This window comes from Urocampus carinirostris, chromosome 8 (genome assembly GCF_059441175.1).
Source record: "Urocampus carinirostris isolate Australia breed hairy pipefish chromosome 8, RoL_Ucar_1.0, whole genome shotgun sequence".
Lineage (NCBI taxonomy): Eukaryota > Metazoa > Chordata > Actinopteri > Syngnathiformes > Syngnathidae > Urocampus > Urocampus carinirostris.
The window spans coordinates 31,718,433-31,737,850 of NC_142356.1; the positions used below are offsets into that span (position 1 = coordinate 31,718,433).

General features: G+C 38.2%; 2 protein-coding genes across 3 annotated transcripts in view; one reads left to right on the plus strand and one right to left on the minus strand.

Annotated features, from left to right (window-relative positions):
- tmc7 (transmembrane channel like 7) overlaps positions 1-5,836 on the minus strand; it is a 22,605-nt gene extending 16,769 nt beyond the window's left edge. The window contains exon 1 of the mRNA XM_088342389.1: positions 5,726-5,836. The gene's annotated coding sequence lies outside the window, so the exon portion shown is untranslated. The remainder of the gene's footprint in view (positions 1-5,725) is intronic.
- tmc5 (transmembrane channel like 5) lies at positions 5,127-19,133 on the plus strand. 2 transcript variants are annotated; one of them, XM_088342386.1, is made up of 21 exons: positions 5,127-5,263; positions 5,636-5,754; positions 6,152-6,381; positions 6,450-6,527; positions 6,674-6,787; positions 6,892-6,994; positions 8,129-8,204; positions 8,297-8,557; positions 8,753-8,886; positions 8,959-9,103; positions 10,839-10,991; positions 11,219-11,385; positions 12,684-12,759; positions 12,827-12,924; positions 13,001-13,096; positions 13,196-13,271; positions 13,572-13,705; positions 15,205-15,378; positions 15,628-15,706; positions 17,313-17,405; positions 17,521-19,133. In XM_088342386.1, exons 2-21 carry the CDS (start codon positions 5,684-5,686, stop codon positions 18,055-18,057), a joined length of 2,895 nt encoding a protein of 964 aa, XP_088198512.1. In that variant the 5' UTR covers positions 5,127-5,263; positions 5,636-5,683; the 3' UTR covers positions 18,058-19,133. The 2 variants fall into 2 exon arrangements, with proteins under 2 accessions (XP_088198512.1, XP_088198513.1); XM_088342387.1 differs by lacking the exons at positions 12,684-12,759; positions 12,827-12,924; positions 13,001-13,096.
- The last annotated feature ends 285 nt before the right edge of the window (positions 19,134-19,418 follow it).

The window sequence follows — 19,418 nt, forward strand, 5'->3', positions numbered from 1 at the left end:
CATTTCAATGTGCACTTCCTTTATTTATACGACTTTACTCAGTTGATTCAGAACATATAACAAATATATTTTTAGAACACACGGAAGCAACTGCATAAAACGTACTATCAATCAGGCAGTCAAAACATTGTGAACTACATTCCCCACAATTCTGAACGAGATTTTCTTATTCAGTGGTAATCGAGTAAATCTATAAACGCGGTAGCTATTTACTCACATACCTGTCAACCTCCACGGCTCCATGCCCTTACAAACTGTCGTATTTTCCCTTACAAAATACAAAATCATCTTACACTATATTTTTTTTCAAACGTGTTTATTTATGTAGTTTAACATGTTACATTGTACATGTGTTTAGTTATATCATATATATTGTTCATTAACATTTTGTTGTGAAATACTGAGTTGCTCGACATGAATGAGGTTTATTATTTTAAAAAGTTCAAAAATGAAGTAGCTTGAACGTTCACTGTAGAATGAAAAAATACATGCAAATATAATTAAGTAGAATAATACATTTTCTTATTCAAATTATGAATTCATTTTCTGCATTAAATTATTGTTGGTAATGTACTGATTAAAGGGATAACCACAAACCTGTCTTTTTTCATTTTCTCATTTTATACTTCCTTTTTTTCTTTAATTCTTTATACAACATAATAATTAGTAATATAATGCATCAAAGCAAGTGAGCCGTTTGAGAGCCGGCTCTCTTTAATGAGTTGAGCCGAAAAAGCCGGTTCTCTAAAAAGAGACGGACTTCCTTTCCTTTCACTACATCAAACCGCTCGCTTCGTTTGCAACGAAAAAAACGATACCGAGATAGAGGCTTCCGCGGCGAACACGTTTGACTTGATTGATTTGCCGTTTTGTGATGGTACCCATAATTGACAAATTTGCATTTTCCCGTACAGATTTTCTCATACGTCGTACACGTCTTAAAGTGCATAATAAACGTACTTTGTACGGCAAAACCGTACAGGTTGACAGGTATGTACTCATAGCAAGACAGACCATCGTATAAAAACAATGATAATTTGTGTAACCAATTTTATTTTATTTACCAAACAAAAACAATTTTGGCTGTGATATTTAGTTCTCTCCCCACTTTCAGTACATCTAGTGTTGCTTATTACAACCTCTAGCAAAAAGTAAGGAATCATCGGTCTTGGACAAGTACTCACTCAGTACATTTTATTTTGGGGAACAAACTCTAATAAAAAGCATGACAAAGATAATAAAGTTTTTTAAAAGTGTACTCTTTGGCATCCAGAAACACTAAAATGATTAAAAAAAACCTTGTGGTGGTCAGTGTATGCTACTTTTATAGATCAAGCACAGGGGAAAAAATACGGAATCACTCAATTCTGAGGGAAAAAAAATAGAATCATGAAAAGCGGACATAGAAATAACAATTAAAACATAATATTAGTACTAAGTTGCACCACCTTTGGCTTTTATGACAGCTTGCAGTCTCTGGGGCATGGACTTGATAAATGTAAATGGTCAATGAAGACCTCCCAAAGCGCTTTACTATGTGCTTCACACTTTTCCCTTTTACACACTAACTAACCAATAGCAGCGTCAGCCATGCAAGGCAATTACTTGCTATCAGGGGCTTAAGGGATTCAGTGTCTTGCCGGGAGTCGAACCTGCGACCTCCTAATACTAGCGCTCAACGTCCTGAGCTAATGACGGTCAATCTCAATTGGAGTGGAGCCCCATGTAAAATATCGACTCGTGGGGTCTCAATGTTTCTAAGAAAGGTGAGGAATCAGCCGTAACTACACGACAGGATTTGGTCAATGACCTGAAAAGAGCTAGGACCACCGTTTCCAAGGTTAAGCGTCATGATTTGAAATCATGCATAGCACGGAAGGTCCCCCTGCTTAAACCAGCACATGTCAAGGCCTGTCTTAAGTTTGCATATGACCATTTGGATGATACAGAGCAGTCATGGGAGAAAGTTTTGCGGTCGGATGAGACAAAAATAGAACGTTTTGGTAATAATTCCACTAAGCGTGTTTGGAGGAAGAAGAATGAAGAGTACAATCTGAAGAACACCATCCCTACTGTGAAGCATGGGGGTGTTTTTCTACACATGGGATAGAACGAGTGCACTGCATTAAAGAGAAGACTGGGGGCCGTGTATTGTAAGGGAAAAAAACTCCTTCACTCAGTCAAAGCATTAAAGATGCGATGTGGCTGGGTCTTCCAACACGACAACGACCTGAAGCACACAGCCAGGAAAACTAAGGAGTTGCTCCGTAAGCAGCACATTAAGGTTCTAGCATGGCCCAGCCAGTCTCCAGACCTGAACCCAGTCGAAAATCTTTGGAGGGAGTTCCGACACTGTGTGTACAGTAAGATCAAACATCTAGTTGGTTCCGGCCATCTCTGTCTGTACTTCACCCCCTCATACACCCCCCCCCCCCTCCAGAGGAATACAAAGCCTATGCAACAAGGACAGTACAAACATCTTCTTTGTTCCTTTACCTCTTTGTTTTCCTTATCCTCACTGTAAAATGTGGACCTGGAGTGCCACGTCCAATTTCGTTGTCACAATATATCCCATGTTGTAACAATGACAATAAAGGTGTATTCTTTTCTATTCTATTTCTAAGCGACAGCCCAGAAACCTGACTGATCTAGAGTATATTTGTGTGGAGGAGTGGGCCAAAATCCCTCCTGCAGTGTGTGCAAACCTGGTGAAAGACTAAAAGAAACGTTTGACCTCTGTAATGGCAAACAAAAGCTACTGTACGAAATATTAACATTCATTTTCTCAGGTGTTCAAGCACTTTTTTGAAGCTGTATCACACAAATAAATCGTTAAAAATATTATGCAATGTGATTTTTGGATTTTTCTTCTTAGTTTATCTCTCTCACAGTAAACATGCACCTACCATGAAATTTCAGACCCCTCCATGATTTTTAAGTAGGAAAAATAGCAAAATAGCAGGGTGTTCAAATACTTGATTTCTTCACTGTATATAAGATAGTTCATGTATTTTTGCTTTTTATGTAAATCATATATATATACACACACATATATATATGTAACGGGTGTAATAATAACTTTTGTTTTATTGAAATTCCTGCTGAAATATGTGTATAGTTTTTGGTAAATGTCCTGCAATGATGAGTCCAACAGTGCCATCTGCTGGTATGGGGTGGGGTTTGGTTTTGGCTTCTAACATGTGACCAGGAGGCGGGGTTTGTTGATAGTCTTACCAGAGAGAACTACAAAGGTAAGACATATCTTTTGGTGCTCCACAAAAGAAGTTCATTTTAAACATTATAACCCCAGCTGACAAATCTCTCACCATGCATAGTAATGTGATTGATATTGTCAAGCTGTTTAGGTTTATTTTCGTTTTGTTTCTGTTTTACTAAATTATGAATTCCCCTTGTAGAGATCAAAGAGATCAAAGCCAGCAGAAAAAGCTAATGTTGTGACTCATCCATTTGCAGAAACTGTAATAATAAAAACCTCATCATCCAGTCCAGCGTGAATGTGGATCTTTGGTGGGACACGTACATCTCATCTCATTAGCTACACCGCTTATCCTCAGTAGGGTTGCGGGGTATATATGTATATATATATATATATATATATATATATATATATATATATATATATAAAGACCCAGGAACAGTTATAAAAGTGGTCAATCACTCCTATTTTTGGAATATATATATATATATATATATATATATATATATATATATATATATATATATTGCAGGGCAGCACGGCGGCGCAGTGGTTAGCGCTTGTGCGGCACAGTTCATGTCATGGGAACCTGTCGTGGGTTCAAATCCAGCTCCAGACTTCCTGTGCGGAGTTTGTATGTTCTCCCCGTGCCTGCGTGGGTTTCCTCCGGGCACTCCGGTTTCCTCCCACGTTCCAAAAACATGCATTTCAGGTGAATTGGCCGGTCCAAATTGTCCCTAGGTGTGAATGAGCGAATGAGTTGTCTGTCCCTGTGTGCCCTGCGATTGGCTGGCAACCAGTTCAGGGTGTCCCCTGCCCACTGCCCGGAGATGGCTGGGATGGGCTCCAGCCCCCCCGCGACCCTAATGAGGATAAGCGGTACGGCTAATGAGATGAGATGAGATATATATTGCAGCACGGCGGCACAGTGGTTAGCGCATGTGCGGCACAGTTCTAAGGTCTTGGGAACCTCCTGTGTGGGTTCAAATCCAGCTACCGGACTTACTGTGCGGAGTTTGTATGTTCTCCCCGTGCTTGCGTGGGTTTCCTCCGGGCACTCCGGTTTCCTCCCTCGTTCCAAAGACATGCATTTCAGGTGGATTGGCCGGTCCAAATTGTCCCTAGGTGTGAATGAGCGAGCGAGTTGTCTGTCCCTGTGTGCCCTGCGATTGGCTGGCAACCAGTTCAGGGTGTCCCCTGCCCACAGCCCGATGATTGCTGGGATGGGCTCCAGCACCCCCTCGACCCTATAGATATATATATATAAATGAATTGAAGTTTATTTTAACAGTAGGAGGCTCTAAATGATGCCCACTGTTCCTTTAAGCTTTACAAATCTAATTTCTCTTATCACTAGAAACATCGCTTTGTGTGACACATATCATTTTAGAACACAGTTGATAACGTTTATCCTTGTTATATTTTCCTAATTATAAAAAACCCTCAAAAGAATATGTAATAGGTTTTTTTTTGACCCTGTAAAATATTTTTGTGGCTAAAACCAAAGGAGTCTGGAATGAGTGCACATTTTAAATTTAAACAAGATTTTTATTTTCGTTCTTTTAAAAAAAAAATTATACATGTCAAGTCAAGTCAAGTCAAGTCATTTTTATTTGTATAGCCCTTAATCACAATAAGTCTCTAAGGGCTTCACAGATTAGTATACTATGTTACACAGACTATTTTTCAGTCGACAAGAAGAGTAGGTGTGTAAAGAGCAACATTGTGCATGTCTGCATCCAAATTGCGCCTGACAGCCATAATAAGGATGTTAAACAAATGATGCCTTGGAATGTTCCTAATAGACACTATCCACCCGAGAGCCACCTGCTCTATTCATAGGCGGTGGACTTTTACCTTTGTGAATTCATGATACACTTCCTGGTTGCTCACATTTTGTGATGGTTGTTATTGGACACACAGGTCTCAAGTTTTGGTCTGATTAGCGTAAGCTGCTTGATCCTTTGTTTTTCCTTTGTTTTGTTTTGTTTTTTCAAACCAGGTTTTAATTTTACTGGATTTGTTGTATTTGCAGACAATCACCAGGTAAGCAGATCTTTAAAGGTAGCCTATTTATTGCCATATGATTCAGTACGTATGAAATTCAACCAAACTGTCGTATTTTATTTTTATATCTTAGATTCTTTATATAGAGTTTTGAAGTTTAACAAATGTACGTTGCCCTTATTTTTTACTACATTACCAACTAGTATACATGATGACTACACTGCTGATCTCTCAGGGAAACTGTCTTGTTTGGGAACCGTAACCTATAAATTAATGATGAGCAGATGAAATGACATCCTCTTTCATTCTGTGACTGTCACATTAAACTTATGATTTGTTTGCATGCATCCTCATAAGCAACTACCCACTAACCAAAGTTTTTAATCAGAATTCATTGGTTTATTTTAAAAGGATTGAAGCTCTGATTGAGTGTAAAAGATCGCCAGTTTGAAGATACTCATGTCCAATCACATCAATGGAGGTCTTCTCAACCCTGCCTACCATGACAGCGAGACTCTGGAAATTGATAGGTGCTCTCTGTTTTCTAATGTAAAACACAAATCATTCCTTTCAGGGTGGGCAACCCGGTCCTCAAGAGCCGCATGACCTGCATGTTTTTGGAGTTTCTCTGCTCAATTACAGGTGAGTCCAATCACCTGGGTCATTATCAAGCTCCCACACCGCTTGCTAACAAGCTTTAAATTTCCATCACCTGAGTTGGGGAAGACAAACTCCCAAAACATGCAGGACATGTGGCTCTTAAGGAACGAGTTGGTCAACCTTTCTTTATCTTAATATTCTTTCCTTTTGGATTGCCATTTATTTGTGATGTAATACGTACGCCAAAAAAAAAAAAAGAATCGTATAGCACAACCTTCTGAGTGAAAACGTTTCATAGTATCCTTTGTTTATTTTCTGTCGTTTAAGGTCTTCTAAAAAAACACATCACACAAACCCCTATGTCTTGGAAAAACAGGATTGGTGGAAAGATAGAAATGACCCGTATAACTCAAAATTTGGTCAAACAACCAGTAGTGATAATGCAATTAGAGTTCCATCGGGGGTCTGGCAAGAGGACAACTTTAGGAGAACTGAGAATATTCCAATGGAACTCCGATCAAGACACCCTGATATCTCTGTATTCCAACATGGCTTCAGTGAGTGGGTTTAGATTTTGTCTATTGTATCTACAGTGGTTTATGCCATCTGACTTATTTTAATGCAGATCACAGACCTAAACAAATGGAAAGTGACTCTCAGTACCCTCATTTGCCACCAATCAGACTTCCTTCTACATCGGCAGGTAGTTGTCAAATAATTTTTTTGAAAATGTGGCATCTTATCTCCATTAACGGTACCGCCATCTAAACTCAAACATTTTAAACAGCGTATCATTTGATTATTTAACTTTATTTCAAAAGACTTTTACTACATTTTTCAAAATTTCAGGCACAATGACAATGAGATGGAGGGGAGTCGGATTAAGGAAGAACATGCTGCCTGGCAATGATTTTGATCATTTAACATTCACAGAAGAAGCTATCAAAAATGAAATGGAAAACGGTAAGACCCAGGTACAGTTATAAAAGTGGTCAATCACTCCTATTTTTGGAATTTTAAACAAGAAACAGTAAAACAAAACAAAAATGTCCATTCATGTGTGACAGAGGAGAAGAGTCTGGTCAAAGAACTTGTTGCCATGTCAACCAGAGACAGAATTAAGGCCATACGGGATCTAGCGATGAGCTTTGCAGAGAAAAAATATATAAGGTAACTAAAAGGCTCATACTCATGAAAAGCCTGTTTTTTTCCCAACAGCGGACAGTTTGTTCTGAAGGGATTTTGTCTTTGGGATGTTAATCTGACTCTTGGCATTGCAAAAGTGCAATCACAACACATAATCTTAATTGCCTAGCGTGTCCACCAATATGAAGTTCTTTTACTAACCTCCCGACAAGGCAATCCCTCAAAGAAACTGAGGATCAATTGTGGAATTTATTCTGGTCCATCAAAGAGGGTGTGCTTTCATTTTCTTATAAGCGCGCACGCACACACGGACATTCTGCAAAGACTCAAGCGTATTTGTTTCTCTTTCCAGCCCCTTGTGAATGAGATTTTAATGAGAGGCACTCTAACTTTTTAAAAACTGTTTTCCATGCAATAACCAAACCAAGTGTGGATCATCTTCGCATGGATATACTGCGTGCTGTATGTACCATTAATCATGTCAGCATTGGCGTTCTTGTAACTTTGTTAATCATTCAAGCGGGTGGAGAACCATAAATGATATATACGTATACAGGCAGACCATGACACATGGAGTTTATGTTAGGTATTGGCAAGTTTAATGGCTATACAAATAAATGAAACTTGACTTGGCTTGACTACTCATACCTCTAACTGTATCAGTTCAATACTAGTATAAATTGACCCCTTAAGTTTATTCAATGACTGCTAATTAGAGACATAGTGATTAACCGTTAAATACCGGTAAATGTAATGTAAGGCAAAACAACATGTATGGATTTAAAAGTTTTACTTAAAAAATAGCTTTGTTTTATTATAGAGGTAAGGGAATTTTATGTACTAGCAGTATTAGTACCTGATATGGGCATAGGTGTTAAGTGTCTGTATTCATATCATTTGGAAGAAGTATGGCATGGAATATCCATAGATCGTGAAGCAAGTTACCAATGATTATCAGTGTGTGTTAGTCAATTGTTGTGGTTCTCAACTTGGTGCCATGTTTACATTACTTTTCTTTTGCCAAACATCTTTATCTGACTTTTGATCTGGTCAGAATAAAGAATGTTTTAAAATGTATGCATGTGTATGCCTGTAGTTATAAGTTTGTCAAAGTAGATTAAAAGTCACCCCAAATAATGTTGTCAATACAATTTACAGGAGTGAGGTTCTTGCATTCGAGTCTCGGTCTCATCGGTTCACTTGTTTTGCAGACTGTTCAGAAAGAATATTTCTGGTGAGTTTCTGCATAAAATGGTAACATAATGAATCTCTTCTCACTGAAAACTCAGTTTTTAATTATGTGCATTGCATAATCTGTTTTTCTAGGTATTGCGCAGGTGTGGCTACAGTATCCGTTCTGCTCGGCAGTCCTTGGAACTGTGGCAAGGAATCATGAAAGAGATTGGTGGCAAGTTTGGCACCAGCGTGCTCACCTACTTTCAGTTCCTCAAGTGGTTGCTCATGTTCAACGTCTTTTCCTTCCTGGTTAACTTTGGCTTCATCACAATCCCACTGCTGGTTTATGATCTCTCCCCCAATATACCTTCAAATGTCAGCTTCAGAGGACTAGAAATACTTACTGGAGCTGTAAGTGTAAATTCATAAAAAGACACTTTTATTGGATTTTATTTCAAACCCACTTCATTGATGATTAAATGCTAGCTTATTTTAAATGTGTTTGGTATTTATAGCTATCAATGGTTGAGTTGTCATTGAACTTTTACATTCATGTAATAATAGTCTTGTGATCTATGGAGTATTCACATTTTCCAACTTCACCAGGGTTACTTCAACTACACTGTCATGTACTACGGCAGTTACAGCAAGGAAACCCTTGTGGAATACAATATGCAGCTTGCCTACTTTTTCACAATTGCCATTTATATCGTGTTGTGCGGCATTGCATTAATTGCAAGGTTAGTCGAGTCACATGTGAAAGTTTACAACTCATACTTCTATATAAATATTGTGACCCTGTTCCTATACAGTATGGCAAGCTCCTTCAAGACCAACTACATGCTCGCCGATCAAGTTTCTAACAGTGCATGGCAGCTTTTGTGCAGCTGGGATTTTAGCATCGTCAGCGAAAGAGCTGTGAGACAACGGAAAAACAACCTCAGAGTACAACTAAAGGTGACAACTCGAAAAAACCTCACAGTATAAGGACATTCTAATACTCCAGCTGTCAAAGGTTAAAGGAGACATGTCTCACAGTATGAACATTTTCAACAATTTCCACCAAAATATTTGTTTTATTTTCATAAGAAAAGGCATTCCATAATGTCAAAGGTAAGATGTTATTGCTTACGGCCATACTACCCTGAACTTGCCTGATCTCGGAAGCTAATCAGTGTCGGGTCTGGTGGGTACTCGGATGGGAGAGCGCCTGGAAATACCAGGTACTACAAGCTCGGGGCGGCATTAGCTCAGGAGGGAGAGCGCTCGTCTTGGGATCAAAACGTTGAAGGTTCAATTCCTTGGTCAAGACACTGAATCCCTAATGCCCCCAATAGCAGGTAGTTGCCTTGCATGGCTATAACTGCTATCGGTTAGATAGTGTGTAAAAGGGAAAAGTGTGAAACACATTGTAAAGCGCTTTGGGAGGTCTTCATTGACTTGAAATGCACTATATAAATGCAGACCATTAACATTTACGTACTTAATACCTATGCTCTATTAAGATGAAGCTTAAAACCTAAAGCTATTTCTCCTTTAAAGCTTTAAGTGAAGATCAACCCAAATGATAACCCAACCCAATACATCCCAAAGTTTTATGGTCCTTCAATAAACTAAACACCTTCAATCGGACTATTTGCAGGATTTAGACCGTTAACGACATACTGTGTGCATGTACATAACCTATTCTAATCCTAATTGGGATATTGCCTGCATGTACATGTACCCAATGTCCACAAATACGAAATGACATTCTTAGACGAGTGGTTTCCCATATGATATAATGTTCTTAGGGAATCTTTTTGGATGACTTGTGCTTTAAAGCTTTAACTGTTAAAACTGTCTTTTAAACAAAGTTAAAAACACTTCCAACTTATTTTTCCGCCCAACAATGTCCAAAGCTATACCGATGAACAATTCTGTGTTAGTCTTAAATACAAACCTGAGACCAAACTATGTTGATATGAAAGTAAGGATTAAAGCTGTGTGGCAGATGTTTGAAGTTATTTCATTTAAATGTTTAATTCCATCTTGTTGTAGCTGGTGATGCTAATATCTAGTATGTTGTTTATGATGATGGTGATGATGATGCGATCATATTTGTGGTATTTTTGCTGTCCTTTAAAAATCTGTGGCCCACGCACCAATATTGACAGAGCATTGTTTCCTCTTAGACTCATTTAAAATGTTGGTGTTTTAGAGTGAAATATGTGATGTTAATCTGCCATGTTTCCAGGGTTGGGTAGGGTTACTTTAACTTGATTACTTTCAATTACTTTTGGATTACTCCAATACCAAATATGCCAATAAAAGACAAAAGAAACTAAATATGAATACAATTATGACTCACAACATGTGGTAAGCTTTCTCTCCTGGCTTTGATCTCTTTGATCTCCGGCAAAACTAACATAAAATGCGACAGAAACAAAATGAAAATCCAAACAGCTTGCCAACATCATTTTTGGCGTTCCATGTATTCCGTTACTCCCCAAGCCTGCACAAAATTTAGTAATTGTATTCATATTTTCTATTGTCTTTTATTAGCAAATTTGGTATTGGAGTAATCAAAAAGTAATTGAAAGTAATCAAATTAAAGTAACCCTACCCAACCCTGCAAGTTTCTCACAGAACCGAAAAAAATGTTAGACCTACGAGAAATAAAACACAACACACATATTCTTTTACTTTCCAGGAGTCCATGTCAGAGAAGGCCCAAAGAGATCATATCACTTTCACTGTAAAGCTCAAGCAATTTGCGATTCATCTGTGCTGCTGGATTCTATCTACCAGTTTGGCTGTTGGTTGTGCTGCCAGCATCTATTATCTTTGCCAGCATGAACAGCAGGTACCCAAGGCAAATGATTTAAAGACTAGCAAGCCCGTAGCACAAACTATATGATGGTTATGCCAATGTTAGGGGATGCTACTTATTTAAGTACTTTTCTTGTCAGTTTATAGCACACCAGCAGTTGCATTTCTACGTAGTACTGTAAAACCATATCAGCATGCCTCAAACCAAACAAAAATGAGAACTATACTGTACAAAAACTTGCGTACCCTCCGTCTTTGCAGAGCACAACTGATGTCTCAAAATGGTCACTGTATCAAGAAGCTCAGACTCTCCTTGTCCCTTTTGTGGTCTCTCTGATGAACCTCGTGGTCCCGCTCTTCTACTCTCTTTTCAACAAGTTTGAGCAATACTCCAGTCAACGCAGACAGATATACACTCTGTTGCTCAGGTATGGATTTCAGTTCCTAAACATGACGATGCATTTTTTTTCTTACAGGGTGATGGTGAGTGAGCTTATGCCGTTTAAGGCCAATTTTAGGCCAGAGAATGGATTGATTTCCTCTCAATCACAGCACTTGTACAACCAATGTCTCACATTTATGCATATGCAATTTAGAGGCCTTACTGTATACACCTGCATATATATTTTTGGAACTTGTCCAGAAACCAAAAGAGGAAGAAACCCAAGCAAAGCTTTTACACATTTGCTTAAATGTCAGATAGTCTTTATGTATTGTCATGGCCAGCATGGTCGGCTGGCTCCGCTCCCTGGGCACGGCTGCAGTAGATCAGCTAATTTGCATGTGTGCTACTTAAGGTTGGGTTGTGGGTATTGCGGGTGTTGGCTCATTACACCTTTTCCGTTCTGTTATGCCCTGTCCTGTTTAGTTTGAGTCGGAGGAAACCTGTACTTGCCCATTCTGAGTGACAGAATGTTTTTGTTCTGTTTTGTCCTGGAGTTTTGGACGACTTTTATTATGTTAAATAAAAGTTATGATTGCCAACGCAATTGAGTTCTCCCTTCCTACCTCCTGCCTCCGTTCTGGTCCGGTTCCACCTCGTGACATGTATTCCTTATTTTACTAGATCAATAAGAGATATAAGTGTAACCCTTGAATGAAATGATGTAATATATCAACGTATATGATTCATTTTTACACTTGTTTCTGATAAAAAAAACGAATCATTTAAAGTTATTTTCCAATTTTACTACAAAAAATGAAAATATACTAGTAGTAAAATAATACCTAAAATTTGTTTTCTTTTCGTGAGGGAAAATGAGTTTTAAATAACGAAAGAACACTATAAATGGTAACAAAGAAAGTAAAATCAATAATAAATTTATTAAAATACCTTTTACCGCCGAAACATTTTTACCAAGTCAACTCTCTTGTATCCTGGCCCTTATACTTGATTTTACAAAATATCACAGAGCACACATTAATGTAACCTGACGTGTTTAAACAGGTTTGCCATGTACAATGTCAAATATCTAACCAAAAATGGGCATATTTGATATATGCATTTTTTTACCTGCCTTTGAGGTACACCAATTAAATCAAATACAGAAACTGATTTAGAAGTATATTTGAAATGTTAAAGACAGAAACAGTGAAACAAATCAAAGATTGAGAACATGGTAGTAAACTTTCATGGGTCTCCTTTGTAAATCTGGGATCAAGAAATATTGGGTCGTGTACTGTAGCTGTATTGGTTGTATTTCAAATATTTGTCTCCTATTTCCAGGAATGTTTTACTCAAGATGTTTATTCTGGGAGTCTTATGCTACTACTGGATGAATGTGGTGGCTCAGAAGTTTTCGGTATGTCGAGCAAAAAACCCTTTAAGGCATAACACCTTTCTTTACTTCTATGATGGTTTCGCCACAGTGTTGGGAGTCCTTGGTTGGGCAGGCTTTGTACCGTTTGGTCGTTTTTGACTTTTTCTTTCTTTTGTTGGGATCCTTCTTTGGAGAATTTCTTAGCAAGTAAGTTATTTGGTGTTAGATATGCAGACAATTCACTTAGGATGGGACATTGATCTATTACTGTGATTTCCTACAGTCTGATCGGAACCAAATTCCTGCCACGTCTCGGCGTGCCAGAGTTTGATGTGGCCAGAAATGTTCTTGAAATCATCTATGCTCAGACTCTAGTTTGGTGAACCAGTTTACCTGTTTAGTAATTGATTTCAAATCAATTTGACAATTTGACTTTAGGATTTTATAAAAAGCTATTTTTTTTCCCTTGCTCGTGTAGGATCGGGATCTACTTCTCACCGTTGCTGCCTGCTATTCAGATTGTCAAGTTTTTCGTGCTGTTTTTCATAAAAAAGGTAAATATGCGCTCCAATGTTACAGAAACAAGGCCAAATGTGGTCCTTTAAATCCTACACTTTTTGCTTTACGTAGTTTCCATTGCTTTCCCAAGTCAACTAATGGCACTTAATAAATAAACCCAGGAGGATCAGTAATTGGACCCGGCTTGCTTGCAACATTTCTGAATCTTTTATGCGCATAATGTCAATGCCCTTTGAAACGCTATTCAACATATTGAATATCGTGTTGGGGAAAATGAAATTAGAGTGTTGGCATCATTATAGAATGCACAATATGCAGTACACATTTTTTCTCAGGTCAGCCTGACTCACAACTGTCAGCCTCCACGGCGCACAGGCAGAGCAGCTCAGATGCAGACTATCTTCACGGCACTTCTCTTTTTCCCTTTCTTTGTGGGAGCCCTGTCAATGGTTGCATACACTGCATGGAGGTACGACCCATTTACATTTTAGCCTTTCAACATACTTAAAGGGACAGTGAGTAATATTAAGTTTCTTCTAGTGATATAACAAACTTTAATTCAGGAAAAAAACATCGATTCGAGTATTTGGCAAATGTACACGAACTTTCATACCAATGGTAATTTTGATAAAAAAATCATACAGCACATCTGGAAATTTGCATTTTTTTACATAGTGGAAACCCTACCTATAAGTCACAGCCATGATTGTCTGGTATCTTGCTGCAATGGTGTGCTAAAATTCCATCTAGTGTTCAAATATTAGACACAGGGGCTTTAAAGGTATCCCCAAATGCAAAACGCAAGGAAATAGTACATGTTTTTGCATAACATATATATGTATTTCATAGGTATATTCCAATTATTTTCAGAGATAATGCATTTTGAAGACGGCATGTCTTGTCTTTGTCATTCTGAGCTGTGACGCCAACGGAGGAACACCAGCACTCTAGCAAGCAGATCGCCACATCGTTTTACTTGCTAATTTATCAGAGAAGTTACGAGTGTTTTAAGCAAAGATTTCGGTAAATTATGTAGAGAATGCCTAGGAGTTGTCTCAGGTGGATGCACTGATGGTACAAGAACGGGCGAGCAGCCAGAAAGGGGCAAACTGGCAAAAATGACGCACAGACAGCCGCCAATGGGGGTCAACTGGGACCGATCAACAAAAGGGAGTCGGAGCCCTGTGTGGGGAAAATGTGGGACTTGCCAGCCAAAAAACATGCAGTGAGCAGCCAGGCTAACCGCCAACCAACAACGAAAAGTGGAAACAGCTACGGTAATTAACGCAAAGCCAGCCGGTAATAACTAAGGGAAAACGGCACTAACTGACTAACTGGCTAAACCAGGAGCAAACTAAACAGGGAAGCCTTCGGCAGCCCCGTCGCTAACGGGGAGCTAGCTGGGGAAAATTTTAGCAATCGCATCACACGCGGTGAAAAACACAAACAAAAAGCCACAATCACCTGCCTAAAAGGAGGTGAAGGCATACAAGGAACGCACGCCGTTACAGCAGCAGGTAAACTTACTTCATGCGGATTTTCGGGGTCGAAGAACGCAACTCAGACAACAGTCTCAAAGCCCCCAGTGACAGACACAGAAAAGTTCCAATTGCTTCAAGCAAAAATTAGCGGTATACAATCCCTCTTCGCGACAATCACTGTCTGTTTTGGAGTTTGATCATATGTTGCCATTGTTGAGGGTCTTGTTTTCTTCCCCTGACGTCACACCTCGAGAGGATGTGACCCAAATCTGTCAATTTTGAGATCATTTTTTATCAGGTCCCCCAGCGCTTGGAATATTTGGCAATATATTTGTATAATTACGGAGAGGATCACTTCACGTTGTGTGCCTAATTGAAAAAAAAAACAATGACTGTGAAAATACTTTTAAGGAAACATTAGAGTCTTGCTGAATACCTAATTACAGACCGTAATACTTAAATCAATTGTTGTTTGTATTGCCTGTAGGCTAACTCCCTCTCAGCAGTGTGGCCCTTTCCAAGGTCTAAACAACACCTTCAGTGTTGTCGCAATCTGGATTGATGGGATAGAAGACATCCCTGGATCCCAAGGGGCCATCTGGATTTATGAAAATGTAATCAGAAGCGAAGTTGTATACTTCCTCGGCACTCTGATAGTCATGTAAGTGTTTAGCACTTGCATCATGTGTATTTTACTTGTTCTATAATGCTGTTGGTTTTAAAACCCCAAATCATGAATTGGAAACATCATATTGTCATTTTAACACAAACAACTTATCTCTATTTCATATTTCTTGGTTCATAGATTTTAAAGCTTAAATTTCAGCTCGAATCATCAAAATAGATTGATTCTATGAGTCCTGGTAACAAATATGAATAGTTTTATCAGAGTTATTTTTTTCCTCCTCAGAATCATCATCTATCTGTTTTGGCAAGTCTCTCAGGGCCGCAAACACCTTATTCGTCGACTGAGACAGCAAATTGTTAATGTGAGTGGGATTACCAATGTTTTTCTTTTGCTTTCTTTTCATGTGTATTTACTCCCTGCCAAATATTTGGCCAGTCTTTTGGGCTAAGGGATATTCTATATGAATCTGTTTGTATTTTAATTAATTAATTTATTATTTATTTTTGTTGATGTCAGGGCGCTTATCACGTCTCACGTTGCTTTACATGGTCTGCTCAAGGTTCCTCGTAAACTGACTTTACGTGGCCGACCTTCTGGGTGGACTCTAGCAAATCAAGATCTGCTTTCCGCCATGTCAAGGACTTTTTTCCTCCCTCGTGTTTATCGTAAAGGAAATGAGAAAGTCATTTTTACAGAATATGAATCAAGTTTACTGTGGTCACACCCACAACAGCGCAAATTAAATGTTATCTCAAAATATGTTTGCCTTTCTAGATTTGAGCTGTGCTTGAAATGTATCTATCTACCTCCCTACCTACCCCCTTACCTATGATTCTACTTACTTCTCTTCTACATTGATCTGTCTGGCCGTCCGTCCGTCACTCCTTGGACTAATGTGATCTAACATTAAGTGTTGTTTTTTTTCACATAAACATTGTTTCAGATCAAATTAAAAACATTTTAAGTTTTGTAATTACACTTAGCACAAGTTAAGGTTTTATTTTGTTTGCCTTGTACTAAATGACCCTTTGTTGTCATATTACTTTAAATCACATTAAGTAGTGCCTTCACTAAACTCCACATACCCCTATTTAAGGACCACTGTAGTTTAGGACCCAGATGCAGGGACACAAGAAGCCAGTCAAAAACATATTTTTTATTCCTCGCGCGAAATAATCATTAAGAATACTAAATAGACAAAAGGTTAAAAGCACCCAAAACAACATGAGTACTGAAAGAAAGCAGAGAATCACAGTGCATTTAAAGGGATCAGTGTGGAATATTTAGTGCCTCCTAGTGATACAAAAACGTTCATTCAGTAAAAATAAAAACATTGAGATGAATACCAGATAAAAATACATGAACTATCGTACCAATTTAAAATCTTTAGATAAAAAAAATATTTGTCGTGAAACCTGACAACACAGTGCCATGTAGTGGTCAAATATTACACACTGGGCTTTAAGGATGGTGGAATAGAATCATCACACTTCGGTTGTTACATTCTGACCTCAAACGTTAGAGGGAAATGAAAACAACACAAATGGCTTATTCACTTAACAGTTTGAATAAACCCCATTAAAGTAAGAAAAGGAAAAAATAAATAAATAGCTGTTTAAAATTACATCAATTTTGTATATCTCTTTATAGGGGTCACCGTTTTCAAGAGATAAAAGGCAGTCGGTATAGTTAGAGTTTTTGCCCCTACTTCCTCTTGAATATTATAATTTAAACGGGTATTCTCATTCTCACTTCCTGGAATCTTGTCGTAAAGTTAGATTTTACTCTTTCCTGGAATGCACCATAAATGCAAGCTGAACAAATAACCCTGGGAAATTATGACTTCATGAGAAAAAAACGCAATGACCAAAACATTATACCAGATTTTTTTTCAAAACAAACAGGTCTCAAAATCGATCTCACCAAATTTTTATTTAGTACTTAAACTATTTTGTCTTTCTCACCAGGAGGGGAAAGACAAATCCTTCTTATTGGAGAAACTACAAAACCTCCAGAAAGCTCATTTAAAGAAGAAGCACAAACAGAAAAATCAAACGAAGGTACTGGTGCGATTTTTGTTTTATTTTATTTTATTATTTTTTATTTATTTATTTATTTTTTTTAACTGATTGTGCGGTTACATAAACTATTGTGTCTGGGTTTTTTTCGCTCTAGCAATCCAAACGCTGTTTGGATGACAGTTCAATGGTTAGTCAACCACACTTGACCACTACTTTTCAGACTACACAACTTGAACAAGAGGAGTGGCGCTTTCCCACTGGAAAGCCGCTTCCCTTAGATATTGCCGATCCTGAGGCTGCATTTACGATTAATCATCAAAGACCTGACTATAATGAAGAATATTACCCAACTCACCAGTCGTCATTGTCCCAAGTGGCCGACAATAACCAAAAAGAAGCATACTACTTCAGTCCAATGGAATATCCTGAAAACCCACATGAAAGATCCATAGCTTTTCAGTCAAGGCAAGCAAAACGAAATCAAGCAGATGAAACAGCAGCAGAAACTGGTGGTTTTCCATCTTCAATTTCAAATGTGATGATGCAAGTCATGCAAGCAAGGCAAAGAGCAGTAAGAGATGAGGATCTTCATCGGGACCTTCACAGTCGACCTCCTGCCGGCTCCAGTGCACTCATACAGGCAATGTTAGCCCGGCAACAAGCCCAGAATGAGTTTGATGACGGTTATTAAAACTGAACTGTTGAATGTTCCAAATGAATTGAAAAGGAACTATTAGATTGTTGCTTTCAGTATGGAATTTATTTCAGAATGGGGCATTCACATTATTTTAATTTTAAGCAACACAGTGTATAAATACAATCATGTAGCCCATCAACTCTTTGTTTATTGTATGTTTGCAAAACATATTTCTTGTCTTCCCACCACACTGTACTTTTAAGTTGCATTTGTTTCTTCTCTGTTTAGCAATTTTTGGATTACTTCATTTTGACAGTATTATCTTTAAATCTGAATTGTTGACTGAACAAATCTTGAGCCGATCACGCTTAACTGTGTGTGAATTAGATTTTTAGCAACAGTCAAGTCAAGATTTAACAAAGAAATAGGCTCTGTTGGTTTTTAATGTTTTCCCTATTAAATTAAATGATAAAAAACAGCTACCGTATTTTCCGCACTATAAGGCGCACCTAAAAGCCTTTATTTTTTTTCAAAAGCTGACCATGCGCCTTATAATACAGTGCGCCTTATTTATGGATCAATTTTAAAGTTGCAAAGTTTTCCAACTAACTTGCAGCCGCCGACTAGATTTTCCCCCGAACGCCAAGTAGTACGCGGTGGATGCTGGGATTTATTTACCGGCGTTTCATTGGCTGACCAATGTGTCAATCATCATTTGAATCGATCACTATTAGCTAAAGTTATTCGGAGGTCAAGAGGTGGATCCTTTTTATCATTTACAGGCTGCCATTGGCTTAAACGGAAAACAAAGCCTGCAATTGGCCGAAAAAGATGTGTCATTCATCAGTTGAATCGATCACTATTGGCTAAAGTTATTCGGAGGTCAAGGGGCGGATCCTTTTTATCATTTACAGGCTGCCTTTGGCTTAAACGGCGAAACAAAGCCTGCAATTGGCCGAAAAAGATGAATGCGTATAGCATGTGGCTGACGGCATTTGGCTGACGGCATAGAGAAAGCATTTTTTTCTATTCTGTATTAGTAAATATTTCAGATTCAGATTTTCAGATTCAGATCTACTTTATTGTCATTCTAGTACACGTGTATACAGAACGAAATGTCGATACATCTGACCCGCAGTTTCCTTGAATGTACAGATATAAATAAAATGTTGTATTGAGTTGTAGTATTGAGTGTTATTGTGTTAAATATTGTATTCTCCTGGATTTACTACCCTCACGGATATAAGAGGACATTGCCTGCACATTATTATGAACACAATGACTTCGGTGAGCTATTCCGGGTTTTATATTGTCCCTGTATCTTGTTTCAGACTGAACTCGATGTTTCTGTGATAAGCGGTGCAGATAATGGATGGAATGGAGTGACTATTGTTAAATTAAACTTAATTCCAAGT

Bases quoted from the DNA above. Each gene is read 5' to 3' on its own strand.
- tmc5 (XM_088342386.1), top strand. From the start codon at position 5,684: ATGTCCAATCACATCAATGGAGGTCTTCTCAACCCTGCCTACCATGAC. The intron at 5,755-6,151 runs GTGCTCTCTGTT...CTGTCGTTTAAG, and splicing joins GAGACTCTGGAAATTGATAG to GTCTTCTAAAAAAACACATC. The intron at 8,205-8,296 runs GTGAGTTTCTGC...CTGTTTTTCTAG, and splicing joins GTTCAGAAAGAATATTTCTG to GTATTGCGCAGGTGTGGCTA.